We start from the raw sequence: 19,054 nt of genomic DNA on the forward strand, positions 1-19,054 counted from the left end.
CCAACTTTATTTCAGATCTCTCTTCCTATTTCTGCAGAATTTTGGCCCCCGCCCAGGAGGTGCAGCATCTCTGCTCATAACGGTGTGAATGGGGTCAATGGTAGATTACTTTTCCAGGTCATTCCTGGCCGGATGGTCCGGTTAGCCAAGGTGCTCAGAAGCCAAGACACGGGGGTGACACGGGCGCTGCAAGGTTTGCCTCAGTGGATGGAGAGCCGCTGATGAACAGCGCCCCGGCACGGAGGACCATGAGGAATTAAGAGGAGAGGAGAGGAACAGCTGGATAGCAGCTGCATATAGGTGCTAACTTAGGCTCTTTTGTTGATGCTCAAATTAGTACCGAAAGATAGGCCTGGTTTGTAGGTAACATTCCATGATCTTGTTCTTATTTTGATGTACTTCAGAAGCTAAAAATATAGTATAGAAACATTCTCACAGAGACGCCAGAGTGGCTTAGTCCATTAAACGTCTGCCTTCAGCTCAGGTCATGATCCCAGGGTTCTGAGATCGAGTCCCACATCAGACTCCTTGCTCAACAGGGAACCTGCTTCTTCCTCTGCCTGCTGTTCCCCCTGCTTGTGCTCACTCTTTCTCTCTCTTTCTGTCTTTCTATCTCTCTGACAAATAAATAAGTAAAATCTTTTAAAAAAGAAGAGAGAGAGAAACATTCTCATAGGTTAAATAGGAAGCTGTGTTTGATGGTCACAAACTTAATTTTGTAATTAGAAATGCAACTGCTAAAAAAAAAGAAATGCAATTGCTAATCACATAATTAATATTTGAATTTATTCATGCAGATAGTGTAACTGCTTATTGTACTGAGAGATCAACAGAACTAGACTAGAGTAATGTGAAGCTCTCAAGTACATAAGTGAAGTGCTTTCTACTTGATGAAAGACCAATGTATTCCCCAAAAATAACTTGTCATGTTAGTTTTCTCCAGAGTGAAATATTTGTGAAATATTCCTGGCCAATTTAAGGCATTGATATGAGTCAATCAGTATCTTAAAACTTTAACCATTGTTTTGGAAGAGCTACCTTTTTTTCTTTTGAAAAACTTTCCCCAAAATTTGGGGAAAAAAAAAAAAAGAGATGAAATCAAATCAAACCAAGCAGTGAAACAATGAATTAGTTCTTCACACATTTACAGAAAGCTATAGATCATCTATGTGGTCTTTCAATGAAGAAAGTCTATAAAATATAGTAGCTTTGGCAAAAGAAAATTAGATAGGCCTCATTAATCCTCCTCTAAAAGTAAGCAAAATGACTTCTATGAAAGGCTGAAGGCAGGAAACCAGTTTTTTTCATCCATTACTTGGTGGAGTAATTGTGGTCTTGGAAACGTGATGACCATCAGACATGGAAGCAGCTGATAGATAGTGAGAAGTAATTAACATGACCATACCTACCATGTGCCCACTGAACTTGGTCAGAGTTTCTTAAAAATGAATTAGAGAGAAGGGAGGCTTTTTGGCAGACATGTCCTCACTGTAGGTTGCAGCATCCTTCTTTAAGACCAGGTCCTTAGGACATTCCTGCTCCCTTCCAACTGTAGACTTCTTGGAATGGTTACAGTTGGGACTCTTGGGCTGAGTAAAATGAGGCAAAGACAAGAGAGATAACTTGTCCAAAGTCCCAGCTGACTAGTGGCAGAATAGGGCTAGAACCTCGGAGGTCTGCTCACTCTATGAACTATGGTGCTGGATGCTTTCCATACCAGAGCTCGGGCAAGGTCAGAGAAGGCCACAGGTTCATGGCTCAGCCTCTGGGACAAGTCAGGCCCTGAAAATGCCTTATGTTCCCCTGAGAATTGAGACCTGGGAAACCAAGCCCCAAAGAGAAACCTGGAAGAACTTACGAAGCTCTGAAAGGTTTGTAATCCGTAACCAATGATGAGAAAGTGTAACCTGTAGTCCAGGGTATCGTTGCAACAGAAGGGAAACAGAAGGCACCTTTTACAGATTTGACATAAACGGAGACTTCTCTTCCTTGCTTATGTACACGTCATAGCCTGCGCCTCTTCCTAGAATACAGCAGTTTGAAGCACCCTGCGAATGTGTTGATGATCCTCACGTGTGGTAGGTGAGCCGTTCAGTTCACATTTGCCTTCAAACACTGTGCTGCCGTGGCTCACGTGGGCCATGCTTCCATAGCATGTCCCATGACGTCCCCACCCATCTGAGCCCACCAAAGGAATACCCACTGTGGTCCCTTTTTCACCACTTTCCTGGCTGTCGCTGTTGCACAATATACTTTGCAGTTGCCCGATTGGTCCTGTCTTGTAGAATCCTTGCAAAAGCCCCAATCAATGGCTCATTTCCATAAGCAAAAGCACATATCTATTTTTCATTTTTAAAAATCCATTTTTAATTTTTTCTTGCATCCTCTTTACTTTCTCCCTCCATCTGAATCAAACATCTCTGCCTATTGGTTCTTTCAACAATTCTCCTGGTTATTTTTTGCACCTGTTGTGCTTAATGATGTTTGTTCAACACTTCAATGCAAGGTCCAAACACAACCGAACCCACCAGCCAACCAAGACAATGACCAGGCTGGAGTGTATAAGCGTAAGGCTGCACCTTTTGGTGGTAGCCATAACTGATAGTTTTTTTGCTCCGGTGTGTAGTCCTGCTTTCTCCTCTAAATGTTATTATTTAATGGTTTGTAAGCAGAGAAACTTCAGTAGCTGAGTTGTACCAAGTCAAAAATAGGCCCTGAGCTATTTCTTAGCTGTTTAAAGAGTGAGCAAAGCTGTTTCAAACTGCCCTACCTAGGGGCAGGGTACCAGCAGCTGGTACTAGGATGCAGCCTGAATGCTTTCAGTCCTCAGCCCATCTGAGAACCTGGGGGGTTTTTCTCATGAGCAAAACCCGACCCTGTCTGCAACAAGGTCAGGACAGCGTTCCTTCCAACCACCTCTTCTCTGGCTAAGCTCTCCTCTTGTGGGCATGTGGAGACCTCCTCCTCCCCCCCACACCCTAGGTCCTGGGGTCTCTCCCACAGCCTGGGAATCTCTGTTACCTTTCCCACCCTGGAGGGAGAGAGGGTATGCTCCTGTATGCTCCTGTCAACCTTAAAAATAAAACACCCATTAACTTTATGAGCAAAATGAGTAAATTCAGAAAGAGCAGGGAGATTGCAATTTGAGACAAGCAAACTATGGCAAACCATAGGCAAGACCACAAAGACAAAGGGAAGGTCAACTTTTATTGGGTTTTAGGAGGAAACTGGGGAGGATTGATTTGAACAGAAGTTCACTGGGGAAGAACAAAAGTTGGAGGTTGTGGTGGCTTCTCATTGGCTGCAAGTGGTGGTTACTGCGCTGTTGCTGGGGCAGAGAGGACTCTTCCTTCTTTTTCTTAAAAGCGGGACATAAAAACCCTATGTGAAAAATGTCCTCCCTTGTCAAAATCAGTTTCCTTCCTTCCCTTCTGCGGGGTGTACAGCCTGCACGAGGGCCACCTGCACGAGCGCGCCCCCTGCAGGGCTTCTGGTTGCCGTTTCAAATGAGGTTTCACTCTCCCTAACAGCCTCGGGATTGAAAGCCTGCTGCTGGCTTTATTCCTGCAGGTTCCTGTGTTTGGGGCAGAATTCAAAGCATGACCACAGCTCTGCCCAGGGAGGGGTGCGTGTGTGTGTGTGTGTGTGTGTGTGTGTGTGTTTCCATTTGCACCTCCAAAGCTTCACCTTCATCTTGTCCTCTAAGCCAGGATCGCTGATTTCCACATCTGTAACTCAGGTATAATGATACCTATCGTAAAGTACAGTTGTAAGAATTCAATAAGACAATACTTGTAAATGTGCTTAGCCCTATATTCTTACCAAAAGCATCTCAAAATGATTTGGCAGAGAAGTGTCATCGGTATTATGTTATGTTATAATATCATATGATATCATATTGTATTGTATTTCTAACATTGCTAACATTATCAACTAACCTTTCTTATCTTGGTTAATATGTTAGACTATATTTTCCATTGTTAAGATTGTCCCACTTTTTTCTTTTAATTTTATCTGACTGTGCTCACCCCACCCCAACCCATTCCCCCAGCTTTTTAGTCATCTGTGTCATTTTATTTTAGTTGCGTCTCTTATAAAACATGTATTACCATGGGGTTTAGTTCTTTTTTTTTTTAATTCTTACTGAAAGTTCTTGTCTTTTACGAGAAGAATTAAACCATTATATACTTTGGCAGTCCCAGAATATTTAATTTTAGGTCATTTTATTTTGTGCTTCATCTGTTTCCTTTGTATTCTCTGAGTTATACGTGCTGTATTTCCTTTCTTTTCCTCTAGTTATTTGCAATTTAATTAAAGTTTAAACTTTGTAATGGTTACCTTTAAGGTTTTCTAATCCTGTACTCAAATGTATATTTCTTTAATTTTTGATATAAAAAATTAATTTTCCCTAACATGAAATTAAGAAATCAGCATGGTTTAGGTAAAAATTGTTTGAGCCTCTTTGCCCCCTTCAAGAAAACCCTACGGTGAACATTGTTCAATTGTGTTTTAAGATCTGATACACATGAGGAAGCTTAAGTCCAGTCTGATCTTTCATTACCAATAGTTTAAAGACATGATTGTGCGAGTTTTTTTGTTTGTTTGTCTTTTCATGTATCAGGAAGCTGAGACCAGGACAGTCCAAAGCTAGTGTAGCTACTAGCGATGTTTCCAAGCGTCCAGATTCTGACTGCACTTCTTCACCTTTCTTACTTGTGTTTTCTGGCTGGTTTTTGATCCCGGGACGCAAAGATCAGTAAAGCACATGTTTTGCTCTCAGCATGCTCAGAGAATACTAGACACAGATGATAAAAGAGGCCACCAATTCTTTGACACTGTCCCCCTTTTTGAGTCTGGGCTGGCTTCACCCGCTAATAGCAGGTGCCATGACATGCCCGTTGTGGGTTCAGGCCCTACAGATTCCCAGTTTCCAGGTCCTTTTTCTTGGAACCCTAGAGGCCGTTGTGTAGGAAGTCTGATCGGGGTTGAGGGGGGCATGGGAGACCGTGGAGCTGTACGGGGCAGAAGAAATGCCCAGCTCCTAGTCATCCCTACCAAGAGCAGACATCTGAGTGAGACTGTTCGCACTTGCCAGACCAGACCCGCGGCTGGCTGAACACTTCCAGCTGACCCCATGCTGAGTGAGCTGAGAACTCACTCAGCAAGTCCTGCCTCAATTCCTGACCCAGTATATGGTGAGATCAAATAAAATGATTGTTCTAAGCCACTTGGAATGAGAATCATTTGCTATACAGAAATGCATTACCCAGAGAAGTACACATAGAAACAGTTTTCAACCAGTGTGGAAGCATGGTGTTCGCTGCCTAGGAGAATAGACAGTAAATTAAATTGTAACAATAAGCACCTCTTTCTAACCAAAAGAAGCCTACAAATCTAAATTTATGTACACTTTTTTTTTTTTTTTACCCCAGTTTTATTTATGTATATAATTAGGTCTCTTTCAGTGGCAAGCAGTAGAAATCTAATTCAAATCAACTGAACTTTCTGGATTTTAGGACTGAGAAAAAAGTCCCAAGGTACTGGAGAGAGGAGGAGATTGGGGAGGTGGAGGGGGGGATAACTCCCCAGTCCCCAGGGACACTAGGCCTGGCTCTGCTCACTCCTGTGGTCTGAAGTTTGGGAGGGAGGGTCTCTGGGATGAAGGAGCGTGGCCAAGTCACGGAGATTGCTTGAAGCAGGGCTGAGAGAAGGTCACCACTGTCCGGGAGATGAAGGTATCTGAAGTGTCAAATTCGGAAGTTTCAGGGAAAGAGATATTTGAAAACAGACACAATTCAGTGTACTGCAATGAATTGTTACTTTGAAAATGCAGATTACAAGGGCATGTTAAAATTATCGTGAAATTCCTACTAAGCACGAAGCCCTGTGTGGACTCTGAGCAAGATTAACAAGGGAAGTTCAACCTTAAGAATCTTCTGATCTCGTTTTATCATGACACATAAAGGTTTCACAGTTTTAGCCGTCATAAAAGATATAACTATGAAAAATTACAGCCCATTTTGGACTAATTTCTGAATATTGTTCAAAATGTAGTTTTATGAAGGATTCGAAATGGAATCATCTTGAACAGTCTGTGAAAGAATTGCTGGAGAGGCAGCCCCATCCATATTTTAACATGGAAAAAAACCCTAATATTATCGATGAAATGCTGCCTGTTGAGAAAAAAATAATAATACCCCTTCAACATATTAGCATTTTAATTTCCTTATTACATTATCACTTTAGAAGTATTTTTTCTTATTTTAAAAATGATTCTGTTCTGTATATCTGGGAAAAAGGCTGAGGATGAGTGAAAAGTCCGGAGCTCGAACGTGCAAACACACAGTTGACGGTCGAGAACGATGTCACAGAACCGGACAGAAATACTAGCTGCGTCGTTCTCTTGTATGTCATGCACTTCTCTTTTGGGTTTGGGGGAAGAGTCGTATACTTGAACGCTCTACTAGTTTTTTATTAACTTTTGCAATATAAACATTTTATTAGAGGTATGTATGGCTCTTCAAATAAATCTTTAAAAAAAAAAAGAATTAAAAGAGTTATCGGGGTGGCTCAGGGGGTTAAGCATCCAGCTCTTGGTTTCAGCTCAGATTGTGATCTCGGGGTCGCGGGATCAGGCCCCGGGTAGGTCTCCACACTCAGCAGAGGCCGCTCGAGATTCTCCCGCTCCTTCTGGCCCTCTCCCTCACAACTCACACTCTCACCCATTCCCTCTGTAAAGTAAATAAATTAATTAAGAAAAAAGAAAACACGGTATGTTAGCTCTTCGTTTCTTTTCACCCGTTTTGCCAACTTTCAGCAATTCTTTCAGTCTGTGCCTTGGGTCTGTCTTCATATTTATGAATGTTTTCATCTGATTATGTATTTGATTGTGGTTTCTGTTCCATTTACTCATCTCAACTTCAGTTTTTTTGCGTCTCTCTGCATTTTTTTTTTTTAATCTACACTCATAATGGAGCTTTGAAACCGTGTCCTCCAGATTTCCTCCTTTGATTTTTTACAATATTATGTGTTTGGGGACTTCTCATGCAGATTGCAGTCTTATGACTGCATTTTAACTATCTATAATCTTCCCTTATTTCACCTCATGACTTTTTTTTTTATCTTTTCCTGATTTTCAGCTACCTTTTATTTTTTTCATCTCAACTTGTTGTCTCAACAGCTAATCTTTCAAGTTCCCTTTTATAGAGCGCTCCTATTCTTGAGTATTATTGGGAGTTTAAGCAACATTAAGCAATACTTTCAGAGTATATTTTTGTTTCCTGCACTACATGATGAAAAATATGTGTTTGTGCTTTTATGTCTCAAAATACATGCTTGGGTCTCATGTTTATTTTCTATTCATTGCTATTCATCCTTAAACAAGGCAAGAGATATGAGGGTCTGTGGTTTGCCCTCAGAAAGAATGGAATTTCTTAGCTTCCTGGTTTTTACCTGTTTGATTTTGCATGTTAGATCTCAAGCAGAAGGATATGTTGAAGTTTAGAAGGTTTGGCTGATTTCTGGTGCCTAGAATTCATTTGTCCAAAATGTATCCTCTTTTCTTTTAAAGATTTTATTTATTTGGCAGAGAGAGATCACAAGCAGGCAGAAAGGCAGGCAGAGAGAGAGAGGGAAGCAGGCTCCCCACCAAGCAGAGAGCCCAATGCGGGGCTCCATCTCAGGGCCCGGAGATCATGACCCAAGCTGAAGGCAGAAGCTTAACCCCTGAGCCACCCAGGCGCCATAATGTGTATCCTTTAGACCTCCCCTGTTTAATACAGAAGCCACTCGGCACATGCAGCTATACATAAATTAAAATTAAATAAACTTGAAAATGTGGTTCCTCATTTGCACTAGCAACATTTCAAGTGTTTGATAGGCACTAAATGCAGATGGAGAACATTTCTGTCCCTGCAGAAAGTTCTGTTTGACTGTGGTGCTAGAGAGTAAAGTGCATCTGTGCATACTTCCCTGACTGTACAGATCATTCCCATGTTCTTTCTCTCTCCACCCCATTTATTACATTCTTACTGTTCCCAGATGGGAAATGTTACCCTTTATCCACTTCTCATGTTGGCCTTCCTGGGAATTTGATTCCCAGAAGAAAATAATGCTCATCGAGACTGAGTCCCAGGGAGAGAGTGTCAGGGCATGCATTTATGGGTGGGTGGGTACAAAGGAGGGAAAAGACTCCGCCCACTGAAGAACAGTTGCTTCTAATAGAGGTCTAGCTGTTGGCCTCCTGGCTGACCAAGACCCCTTGCATCTTAAGAAGGGACAGATGGCAGGAATAGTGGAAGTTTCCTCTGTGTCTACATGGTCCGTTGTTGTACCCCAGAGCTTTACCTATGTTTTTCACAAGAATGACAAGACCATTCACCAATGTTCCTCTCTCCACAGAGAGTGTAATTTAAGTTGCTTTTTTATTTTAAAGATTGTTCCAGTGGAAAGGTAGGGAAAGGTCAAATGCCTGTTGGAATCGAGATTGTCTTCAGCTGAGTGTGCCTATGCAGGCTTGGCTTTCTGGGACCCTCTCCCTCCCTGGGAGCCAGCATCTGCGCTGTCTTTCCATTTCTTCTCTGCTCTTCCCTCCCTTGTCTCCAGCTCTCTGGGCCCCCTGCAGGATACATGTCTCTGCTGGCGTAATACCTAATTGGAAGCTCAGAAAATATACAGCATCGAATATATTCTTTTAATAAGAACGAAGGTACAATTTTGGAATAATCTCTTCTTTTATGAATGTTTTTACTGGCTTTCAAATAAAACTTCTTTCTACTCTATATGTCTAGAAGAATTATCAGAAATCCTAGCATGCCATATAGAGAGGGAGCCAGAGTAGACTAGACAAAATTCCATGAAGGCAGTAGTATCCGGCAAATTCGCTGCCCTTTCCCTGGAGCTCCCAGGATCTCGGTGGATTCTCTCAGACTGTAGAAAAGGCATATCTTCATGCCTTAATAAGTGGCCCAATAGAACTTTTGAGGATTTCAGGATCAACAAAATTTATTTTGCGGACAGAGTCTTGAAGTGAATGTACCATAGTCATATTTCATAGATAAGGAAACTGAGGAGCAGAAAGGAAACATTTTTTTTTCTTTTTAATATCATAAAAAAGCACAGTTCTTGGAACTGAATAAACTGGATCTCATCATTTGTTAGGAAGGTAGTGGAAGGTGATCTGAGGAAGTAGATTAAATGACTCTCAGGCTCAGTTTTCTTTAAAATGAGATTAATGATACTAGCCTTACAGGATTCTTTTGAGATAATGAGCTTAAGGGGTCATTGGACAAAGAATACCAATTATAATGGCAGTTCCTCATTTTCAAGGAGGCATAGAGAGTCAGTATCCAAGTGCATTTTCTTTTTCCCAGTCCTGTGCTCACCGGTTTATTGAGAGATACGTGAGATTGGTGAGAAGGTCAGAGCTGGAGATAAGATGGGCTTAATTAACTAGTCACTTGCCCACGTGCATGCTTATCCTCCTGTTTTCTACGGAAAACCAGAATATATTCAAAATGCCCCAGTCCACTGGCCTGCACGCAAGGATAGGGCTGTTTCCTGACAGAGAGACTGAGCGCCTATTGCCTGTGTCACTGTCAGCATAAGGGCAGGCTTCCTTCTCTCTTGTTTCCGTGTAAAAACTGACATCACCAGCTCTTGTCAGTTGGGAAGAACATGCAGAGCAGAGGTTGATATTGGTGATATTGGTTGATATTGGTGACATGAAAGAAGACACATGGACTGGGACCTGAGGGTCCTACTAGAGAGACCCTCATTACACCCCAGCCTCATGGGGAGGAAGACAAATCCTCCTCCCATCGTGACTTTTCTCTTTCTTTTCTCTCTATCGGAACCAGCACACCTGTTTCTGTAAAAGGCTACCTAGTAAATATATTAGGGGTGCAAATCACTCTACTCTAGCTGCAAAGACCCATGGCTTCAGCAGCACTGAGACAGACCAGCATATTATGGGTGTTTGCTTCCTGTCCCTGGGCCCAGCCCATCGCAGAGATCTGGAACGCTCTCTGTGTTCACTGCTGTCACTAGAAATGCCAGCTGCCAATTAAGCCTGGAAAGAGCCTCAAAGCTAGTCCTGCCTTTAGATCCCAAAGCATGGAAAAACAATAAAAATATTATGAGCTATGTTCCACTCCCAGCTTTACTGCTAAATGAAGTGCAACACATTCGCTTAACCTCTCTAGTCCCAGACAGTCTGTAAAAGGAGGAACTGGATTAGATCAGCGGGGGCATGGGGAGGCGTGGAGGGGACTATCTGAGACACTGGGACTATCTGAGATCATGTTCTAAACAGACTGCCAACCTCCTTCCCTCGTTCTAACCCAAGTGTATCAGGATTGAAGGAGGGTATAGGCAGGATGTGAACTTTGCAAAAGCTTTGCCAGGCATTCGGATACAAACTCCCCACTCCAGGTGAGAGCCATGGGACTAAATTGTCCCCAGAGACCCCTTAGGCTTTGGCATTCTGTGATTCTGCGAAGGGATCAGATCAGATCAGATCAGCAGTAGTACCCTGGTTCCGTCCTTCCTTAATCATTGGCTGTAGATTAATGGAACACTGAGTTTGAAACAATGTAATGCAAACAGAGCTTATACTGATTTTTTAAAATGAGTTTGTAGGCACTGGGTTCCCTGCAGCCTCTGCCCTTGAGATAATATTGTGAGAGGTGGCACTGGTCTGGCTTGAATGAGACACAGGTGAAAGGGAAGATGTGGGGGCAGGCAGAGGCAGCCAAGTGGAAGTTACAGAAGTTGCACACCATGGAAGTAGCACTTGTGTCTGCACAGAGGCTAATCCAGCCAGGGCCACTGTCCAGCAGGGAACCTGGCCTCTCACAGCGGTGGAATGTGTGCATTGGTGGAATTCAGACCCTTTTGTTACTCTACCCCATGCTTTCCCTGGAAGGACCATCTAGGAATTTTTTCCTCATTTCCTAACAAGGTTAAAATGTTCTTCCAAATTGAGATGCTCCAACCGCTTTTTGTAACTTCGGTTTTGTGATATGTGTCACGCTTGCAGTCAATGGCTTGTTGAATTGTCTGTCTTCTGTACTAGAGTGTGAGCTCCATGAGACTAGGAGCCTTGCCCATTGTGTTCAACCCCGTGCCCGTGTGGTGCCTAGCACATCCTATAAGCTCAATAAAAACACGAATGGAATATGAATGCTATCTTTGTTACAGATTCTTTGCCTGTAAAGACTTTCCCCAAAGATCTGTTTGTTCTCCACACCACACTAACCTGGGATCTTTATAATTCCCTTGCCTCCTAACCCCTCAGAATCTCCCAGTACCCACAGCCCCCATCTTAGGCCCAGCTTCTTTCCTAGGCTAAAAGGAGGTGCGATGTTCTGAAGAGTTTCCTTCGTCTTCCCTCCTTTATCCTTTATCCGTCCCTCACCCTTTATCCTCCAGGTTCCGTGTCAGCTCCTGGCGTCACAGGCTCAGCAGTGATGGTCCCACTGTAACGTGTAAGTATTTGTCGTGGGCTCTAGGTCACTGGTGTCTCAGGTCTTTGAGAGCCTGCAGTGACTCTGAGATAGTAAGGGATGGAAAGAAAGGTCGCATCCGGGTTGAGAAAAAAAAATTTAAAAAGTAAGGACTTTGAGATAGACAAGAGTTAAATGAATTAAGAATCACCCGGAAGGCGGTGCCTGGGTGGCTCAGTCTGTTTTGCATCTGACTCTTGATTTCAGCTCAGGTCATGATCTCAGAGTTGGGAGATTGCACCCTGTGTCAGGGCACAATCTGCTGCGCAGGGAATCTGCTTAAGGTTCTTTCCTTCTCCCTCTCCATCTTTCTCTTGAATAACCGGGAAGGCAAATGAGAACCCAAAACCAAAAAATGTGGACATACCCAAAAGATGAAAAAGAAAACAGAAAAGAAGAGCTAGATGGGCAACTAGGTATTGGGAGTGGGTTTAACAATGAACATGGAGCCCATGTCATCGCTGGGGTCTGGGGCAGGCCAGAGAAAAGGGGAGTGGGGTGGTAATTGACACAAGACTGTTCACTTCTGAGGTTTCTGCCCTTGGGCCACTTTGCTCCCTGTTCTCTGGCCCCTCGGCAGCTAAACTTCAGTGTTGCTGCCTCTGCATTCTTCGGGCTTTTCCAGGTTGGCAGAGCTGGTAAAAATCATGCATTAGGAATGCAAGAAGCAACTTTAGAGCTCTTCGGGAATACTAAACCCATTGGAGAAAAATCAACAAAACAAGGAAAAGAGCATTTTAAAATGTGTTGACTTGTATTTATCTGTATTTATCGAAGTTCACTGTTCTCTTAGCAGGTTGCAAATTAGTACTTGAGACCAGATTCTGAATAAGCCACAGGGGACCAACAAGAACCTTCATGCCTGGAAACTAAGAAGGCCTAATGGATCAGCTGTCACTTCCTCTGTTTGGCTGGCAGTTAGAGCTCATGTCAAGCCATTTCTCCACATTATCAAAGTCATGGAGTATTTTACATCTTTCAATAACACTCACCATTTGGCAGGCTAAAGCATGCCTCCTTCCCTGCCAATTTGCAAGATCATGTCTGCTGGTAACCCACACAATCCTGCTTTGCTCTCTCTCTCAGTCCAGCAGGAAAATACTGGGAGAGAAGCAGAAGATACCTTTAAATGTTGATGAGGAAAAGAAGAGTCCTAGACTTCAGGAATTGAAAAAGGCTTTTGGGCAGGGATGGATCAAGAGGAGCAGAGGGAGTGGTCTGAGCCCTTGGGCAATAAGGGCATGCATTATCTGGAAAGAAATTCCAAACAATAAAAAAGGAGTAAGTCAGGCTGCTTTTTATTATCCAGGCACGAGTAATTCTAATGCCAGTGATGAAATACTCCTCTCACTGGGGTGGCCTATGCCTTAATGTACAGCTGCTTGAGAGTGAATTAACCCAAGTCTCTCATTCATTGATGAGGGCAATGAAGCCCACCCCCCCATCTTCTTGTTGATGGCCCTTCTGCTAGAGCATCTCATGCAATCTGGGTCTCTTTGCTGCCCCCTAGGAGTCTCTTGGCTGCAAGGGGTAAACTCCAGTAACTGGGCAAACTTGGATTATACTAAACAAATGAAGAAATCTAAAAATCCCAGAAAAGATCCAGCCTCTGCCCTCAGCTCTTGGCTTGTTTACAAGTCACATTTGAGAATTTTCAGTCTTAAAGTTATTTTTCTCTATCCTACCTTTGATTTCTGTATTATATAACTTTTCGTCCAGATTCATTTCCATCTTAAAGTCATTGTGAGACTCTTCTGATTTTCCATCTCATTGTGTAGTGGATAGGGATCTGTTCTCAAATTCAGGTGTGCAGAGGATATTGTATTTTTTTTTAATTAAAAAATAGTTTAATTTAGACTCCCAGCTTCCATCCTACCAAGGGACAAGAAATGCAACTTGAGATATTTAGGAGTTCTCCTACATCGAGGTTGGAGCCCGTCCTTCTGGGAAGTCCCACATGTGCCTCTCAGTCCTTCCAGATGGACCTTCAGTATCTGGGCTTCCCTTCATAGGAGTTTTCCATTTCTCTGCACAGTGTGGCTTCCCCAGGGCTACTCAGGAAGCATTTTGCTGTTGAATTTTCTGGCAATGTGTGTATATATATATATATTTTTTATCACATGTGATTTTTTTTCTTTTACAATAAATTATTTCTCTCCTGAGCTTTAAGGATCAGAAACATATTATTTAAGACACAACTGGAAAGGAAATTAATCCAAAGAAATATATCCACAAGCAAGCGTGGGAGTAACTTGACCAATACCCAAGTCAGGAGGGATTTTATAGTTGATTTATTTGTATGAGGACGATGAAGTCATTACTCTGGGTGTTGTATCTCCCTGAGTTGTTTCCCATTCTGATCTCCCTTGGCCCATAACTTTCCATGGAAAAGTTAAAATCATTTTTTTATACTGAATCTTTCCCTTTGCTCACTAGGGATGGAATAGAAGGAGAAATGGGGTCTCTGCCTATATTGAGTGTACTCATGGACTCATGGACTCATTTATATAAATAAGGCTAATTTATATGGAAAATAGCTGAACCAAAATGAAATAGACCAGGGCCCATATACCTCTGATGGTTAAACTGTTCTGTTACAGAAGCCAAAGTTGTGGGTTCAAAGCCCATTATGTTTAGTTATCTCTAAAGAAGCAAAAACAAACAAACAAACAAACAAACAAAAAAAAAACTATTTTGAGAAGCTATAACCTTAAGAAGCCATATCATAAATCCACTTTATCAGTCACAGGGGCAACTTCATGAAATTGTGTAAATGGATCCACACAAGTCCACTTCCACCAGAAGGAATGTAACTCAAAATGTGACCATGTGTAAGAAAAATGGAACTGATCACTACCTTGTGTGTATTCAATGTAATAGCAGCCATTACAGTTTGTAAATATCCATATTTTAAAAAAAAACAGAACATTTATGTGTTGAGAAAATAGTTAATTACTCATCTTCCCTGGAGGAAGGTGCTCTGGTAGAAATTGATGATCACAAGGTAGGATCCCCAATGATACTTAGCTACCAGGAGGCAGTATGAGAAACACGGATGGTTAACTACCTAGAGAAGGGGCTATAGGTGTACCAGAATAAAGGAATAGGCAGTTAATGCTAGGAAGGGTCACTGTGGGTGGGGATGGTAGTGGAAGCTCAGAGAAGAGGTGAGTAGGATTTTAATAAGTGAGGTCAGGCTGATGGGAGCAGCGATGAGGAAGTGTCCAGGCTGGTAAAGCTGTCCAAAGGACACACACCACATGGGCAGAAGTTGTAAGATGAAAATTTGTAGGAATTATTTATAGTGGGCAGGCTAATCTCAATGGAGAGAGCTTTGTTAAGACTGGGTGAGAGCTCAAAGGAGAAAAGTGAGTGAGGACCAGGTCATGGCATGGCTGGAAAGCTGAATGAAAGAATTTAGACTTTATCCTGTAGATAATGCCAAGTCCTGGGGACTATTTGAAAGGAGGATGGCATGATTAAAAAAATAAAGAATTTTAGGTCTTAAGAAAATAAATCCGGTACCATTCAAGACAGGCTGGTGGGAGACTCTGGAGAGAAGAAAACTATTAAGTGGATGATATGTTAGTTGAAACAACTAACCAGCATGAACCAGCATGGTTGCATATCTTGGGGGAGAGAGAAAAGGTACTAATAGTGAAATGGAGGAACAATTATTAGGGCTTAATGGCAGCTTAGATATGAAAAAGTGAGGGGTGAAGACTCAAACCTAACTGAGCTTTCAGATATCTGAGAAAATGGCAGTAGGGATTTATCATCACAGGAAGCCCATTTGGGAGTTTTGGGGTTCAAGCAGGTGATGTTCCCACTGGTAAGTGCTCATCTGTACCCTGCCCTTGTCTTGTTTGGCCAAAAACACAAAGGCCCACCTCTTGCAGACTCAGCCCTGCCTCGTTCCTGCACCACCGAGAATCCAGAGTTAAAGCTTTCCAGGAGACCTTTCTCTCCTGGGGGAAGGCTTTGCCATAGTCTGCCTGTCCCCTGACCTCTTCCTACAGCTCCCACCTCTCACAGCCACTATGTTGGCCAACTCACCCCAAGTCAGAATCTGATGCTCCTATTTCAGGCCTGCATCAGGTCTAGAACTCATGTCTGAGGTCAAGTTCACCTCAATGACCTTTTACCAAGTTCCTGTTGCCTTTTCCCCAGGGTTACATCTTGTTTCTGCCTTATTCTACTTCACCTAGACTTACCACCTTGATTTAACATTCTGCTGTCTTCCCAATCCTGAGAACCACTGCCATACAGCACTCTGTTCCCACCTGAACCAGATCCCTTCACTATATATGTCAGCTTGGAATGGATTAGAATTTGTAGCCGTGGTCCTTCTCCTCCAGATTGGATTTGCCCTTCTTTCTTGAGTATGATTCACTCAAACCAGTCATCACCAGATTCTGGCCTTAGAACTGGCTCGCTGCTTGGTTTCTTTGAATTCTTGTAAGATAAGTGACTATGACTATTTCCTTAGTGATGATTAATGATAAAAGTGTGATTCACCATTCAAAATGTTAGGGACGTCTTCAACGTAAGATATTGAAGCTGACACAAAGGGTCAGTCAGACATCCAGATTTGGGAGTCATCTCCATAGATAAACACACAATTACAGTTACTTACTAAACCAAGGGTCAGATATACATAGACAGTTGAGTCAGCAAGTAGCATTAACAGCAAAACTTTGTGTCTCAAAACATTCCAACTCTTATTGTCTTTTTAAAAATAGGACACTATTTTTTAAAAAGTAAAAGCAGCTATATTTGGAAGAAGACAGAGCCCGATTTATTCTTCAATATTTTTTTTTGAGAAAAAGAGATTTTAAAATGACCAACGATGAAAAGCCTGAACATTGAGAGTCTTTTAACAGGGAAATAGGAGGATAGTAGGGTCATGTGAGGGAGACAAGGGAGGGTGCAGCTGTGGTGGTCGGCAGTGACGAATCCCAAAGAGGTATTGAAGTCAAACCCACATCCCCTGCCCCAGAGGGACTGCTCTTTCCCATTCTTTTTTTTTTTTTTTTTTTTTAATTAAGTATTTTATTTCTTTATTTGAGAGTGTGGAAAGTGAAACCACAAATGGTGGGAGGGGGTAGAAGAAGAGGGAGAAGCAGACTCCCTGCTGAGCAGGGAGCCCCATATGGGGCTTGATCCCAAGACACTAGGATCATGACCTGAGCCAAAGGCAGACGCTTAAATGACTGAGCCACCCAGGTGCCCCTACTTTCCCATTCTTACAGCCTTTATCAGGGAAGAATTTGTGGTAGTGAAATAAAACAGCAAAACAGCCTTCAGTCTTGCATTTTTCTCCTCAGACAGAGGGCTATGATCAGGAGGACTTCCCAGCCTGGCAGTGGTGGGGAGAGCAAGCCAGTTTGGTGGGGTTCTGATGGCAGAGGACACTGGGGCCATGCAGGCTTCCACGTGTATGTCTCGTGTCCACAGGACGCAATTACATGGGGGAGAAAGAACAAGTGCAGTGTTTCCAATTCAGTATCAAACAAAAATACATCACAGCCTCGAGCCAGTGGATATTCTGGGAATGGCCTTTTTTTCCAGCCCCTTAAATGTAACCAGCTGGAAGTCTTTTTTAAGGGCTGTTCTATTCAACCTCTGACATGAAGGATTTGCCATTTAATGGGGAAGCTACTTTTCGTTGTAGAGATGGAATACTAAGTCCTTAACTTATTCTCCAGGGATTCTCATTCCTCCTGGTAAAACAGACTTAATATATAGACTTAGAAAGGAGCAAATGTGTTGTAAGTCTGGAAGCTTGAAGGTGGATAGATATGCGGATCTGAGGAGTATGAGACGTGTTCTAGATCCCCAGGGAACTGGACACCTTCTGATGAAAAGTCAAAAGAAAAGGATCTGAACTTTTCTATTTCACAGCCAGTATGGGATTCTATTGAAAAACTATAGGAAATCATTGGGACCTGCTAGTTTTATTTAATTTGGCTCTGAGTAAAGGAGGTCTCAAGTATGGTGAGGCAATGAGTAAGCAGCAAGGTCTGGCACTAAACTTGGCACCATAAGATGTGTGCCTCATTAACATTCTTCTTAGAAAACACCCATGGGGGGCACTTGGGTGGCTCAGTGGGTTAAGCCTCTGCCTTTGGCTCAGGTCATGGTCTCAGAGTCCTGGGATGGAGACCCCCCATTGGGCTCTCTGCTGAGCAGAGAGCTTCTTCCTCCTCTCTCTCTGCCTGCCTCTCTGCCTACTTGTGATCTCTGTCTGTCAAATAAATAAATAAATAAAAATCTTTAAAAAAAAGAAGAAGAAGAAATAAAAAACCCATGGTACCCCAGAGAACACTGCGCCTGTATTCTAGTGTCTGTACTACTGAGTGGCCCAAGGCATTTGATAGATAGGTCCAGGGAGGGGGACTACCATGAAAGTTAAAAGGCATGAGTTCAAATCCTGTCTCTACTCTTCATTATTTGTGTGATTCTATGCAAATTACTGACATTCTGTGAATCTCAGTTTACTGGTCTGAAAAGTGACTATATTCCAATGTGCCATGGGTTTGTCAAAAGGTTTGAATGAGTTAATGCATGAGAAAAGCTTGGTAAACTGAGCAAGCACCAGAAAAAGAACCGTTTTATTTTATTTTTTTAAGACTTATTTACTTACTTGAGAGAGCGAAAGGGTGGGTGTAGGATCAGAGGGAGAGGAAGAGACAGTCTTAAGCAGATTCTGCGCTTAAGAAGGCAGGGTGCAGGAAGACCTGATTCATGGCTCAGTCTCATGACCTTGAGATCATGACCTGAGCCAAAACCAAGAGTCAGACACTTAACTGACTCCACCACCCAGGTGCCCTGAAAAGAGCCTTTTTAAAGTACAAATGGCGAGAAGGAAGTCTCAGAATTCAGAGTCAAATGTCCAGGAACATAAATGGCCAAAATGTCCTGGAGGAAGAAGCAACCCAATAGGTTTCATTTCTAGAACAACAGAGATCTCCATTATTGACTTTATTGGCAGGTTAATGAAGAACGCTGTTAAGAATGGGGTTAATGAAGCTGGCACGTTCTCACTCCTTCCTCATGGATGTCACTCAAGATTTAGATGCTGCTGATGTTTGCTCGATAATAATGACTGGTCACCCGGTCTGTGAACAAATGTTTCCTATATAGAAAACTTAAGTGGGACTTCACAGAAGAAACTCACATTTTGCCGTGGTATTTCATAGGATACCCACACGGCCCCCAAGATGAAGGGGAAGTTATGTATGATGGCAGCTTATTTCAAAATGTCATTTATAAACCGGGTGACTTTGGGTAAGATATTTAACCTCTTTTATACATATTCCATATATATCTCATATATACAAATATATAAATATATTTCATCTCTAAAACAAGGAATATATAATGCAACCAAGTAGATTGTGGTGAGGATTAAATGAAATGACTACATGAAGAATAAGTCTACTAACCACTAAGATTCTAGAACATAGAAGAATGTTAGTTTCCTGCCCTTTTCCCCTTCATTCCCTGTTCAGACGTTAAAAATGAGCACAATAATTTAGAACAAGTTT

The 19,054-nt window shown here is 42.4% G+C and overlaps 1 protein-coding gene across 5 annotated transcripts in view; it reads left to right on the forward strand.

Moving 5' to 3' along the window:
- ZMAT4 (zinc finger matrin-type 4) overlaps positions 1-18,731 on the forward strand; it is a 388,221-nt gene extending 369,490 nt beyond the window's left edge. Inside the window, exons 7-8 of one of the 5 annotated variants that reach the window (XM_032329176.1) lie at positions 11,431-11,486; positions 18,499-18,731. In XM_032329176.1, the coding sequence (XP_032185067.1) occupies positions 11,431-11,486; positions 18,499-18,503 (61 nt within the window). In that variant the 3' untranslated portion in view covers positions 18,504-18,731. Of the gene's footprint in view, positions 1-11,430; positions 11,763-12,300; positions 13,001-18,498 lie in introns of those variants that run through there. The other 4 variants (XM_032329175.1, XM_032329171.1, XM_032329174.1 and 1 more) reach the window with 4 other exon arrangements.
- The last annotated feature ends 323 nt before the right edge of the window (positions 18,732-19,054 follow it).

This window comes from Mustela erminea, chromosome 21 (assembly GCF_009829155.1).
Source record: "Mustela erminea isolate mMusErm1 chromosome 21, mMusErm1.Pri, whole genome shotgun sequence".
Lineage (NCBI taxonomy): Eukaryota > Metazoa > Chordata > Mammalia > Carnivora > Mustelidae > Mustela > Mustela erminea.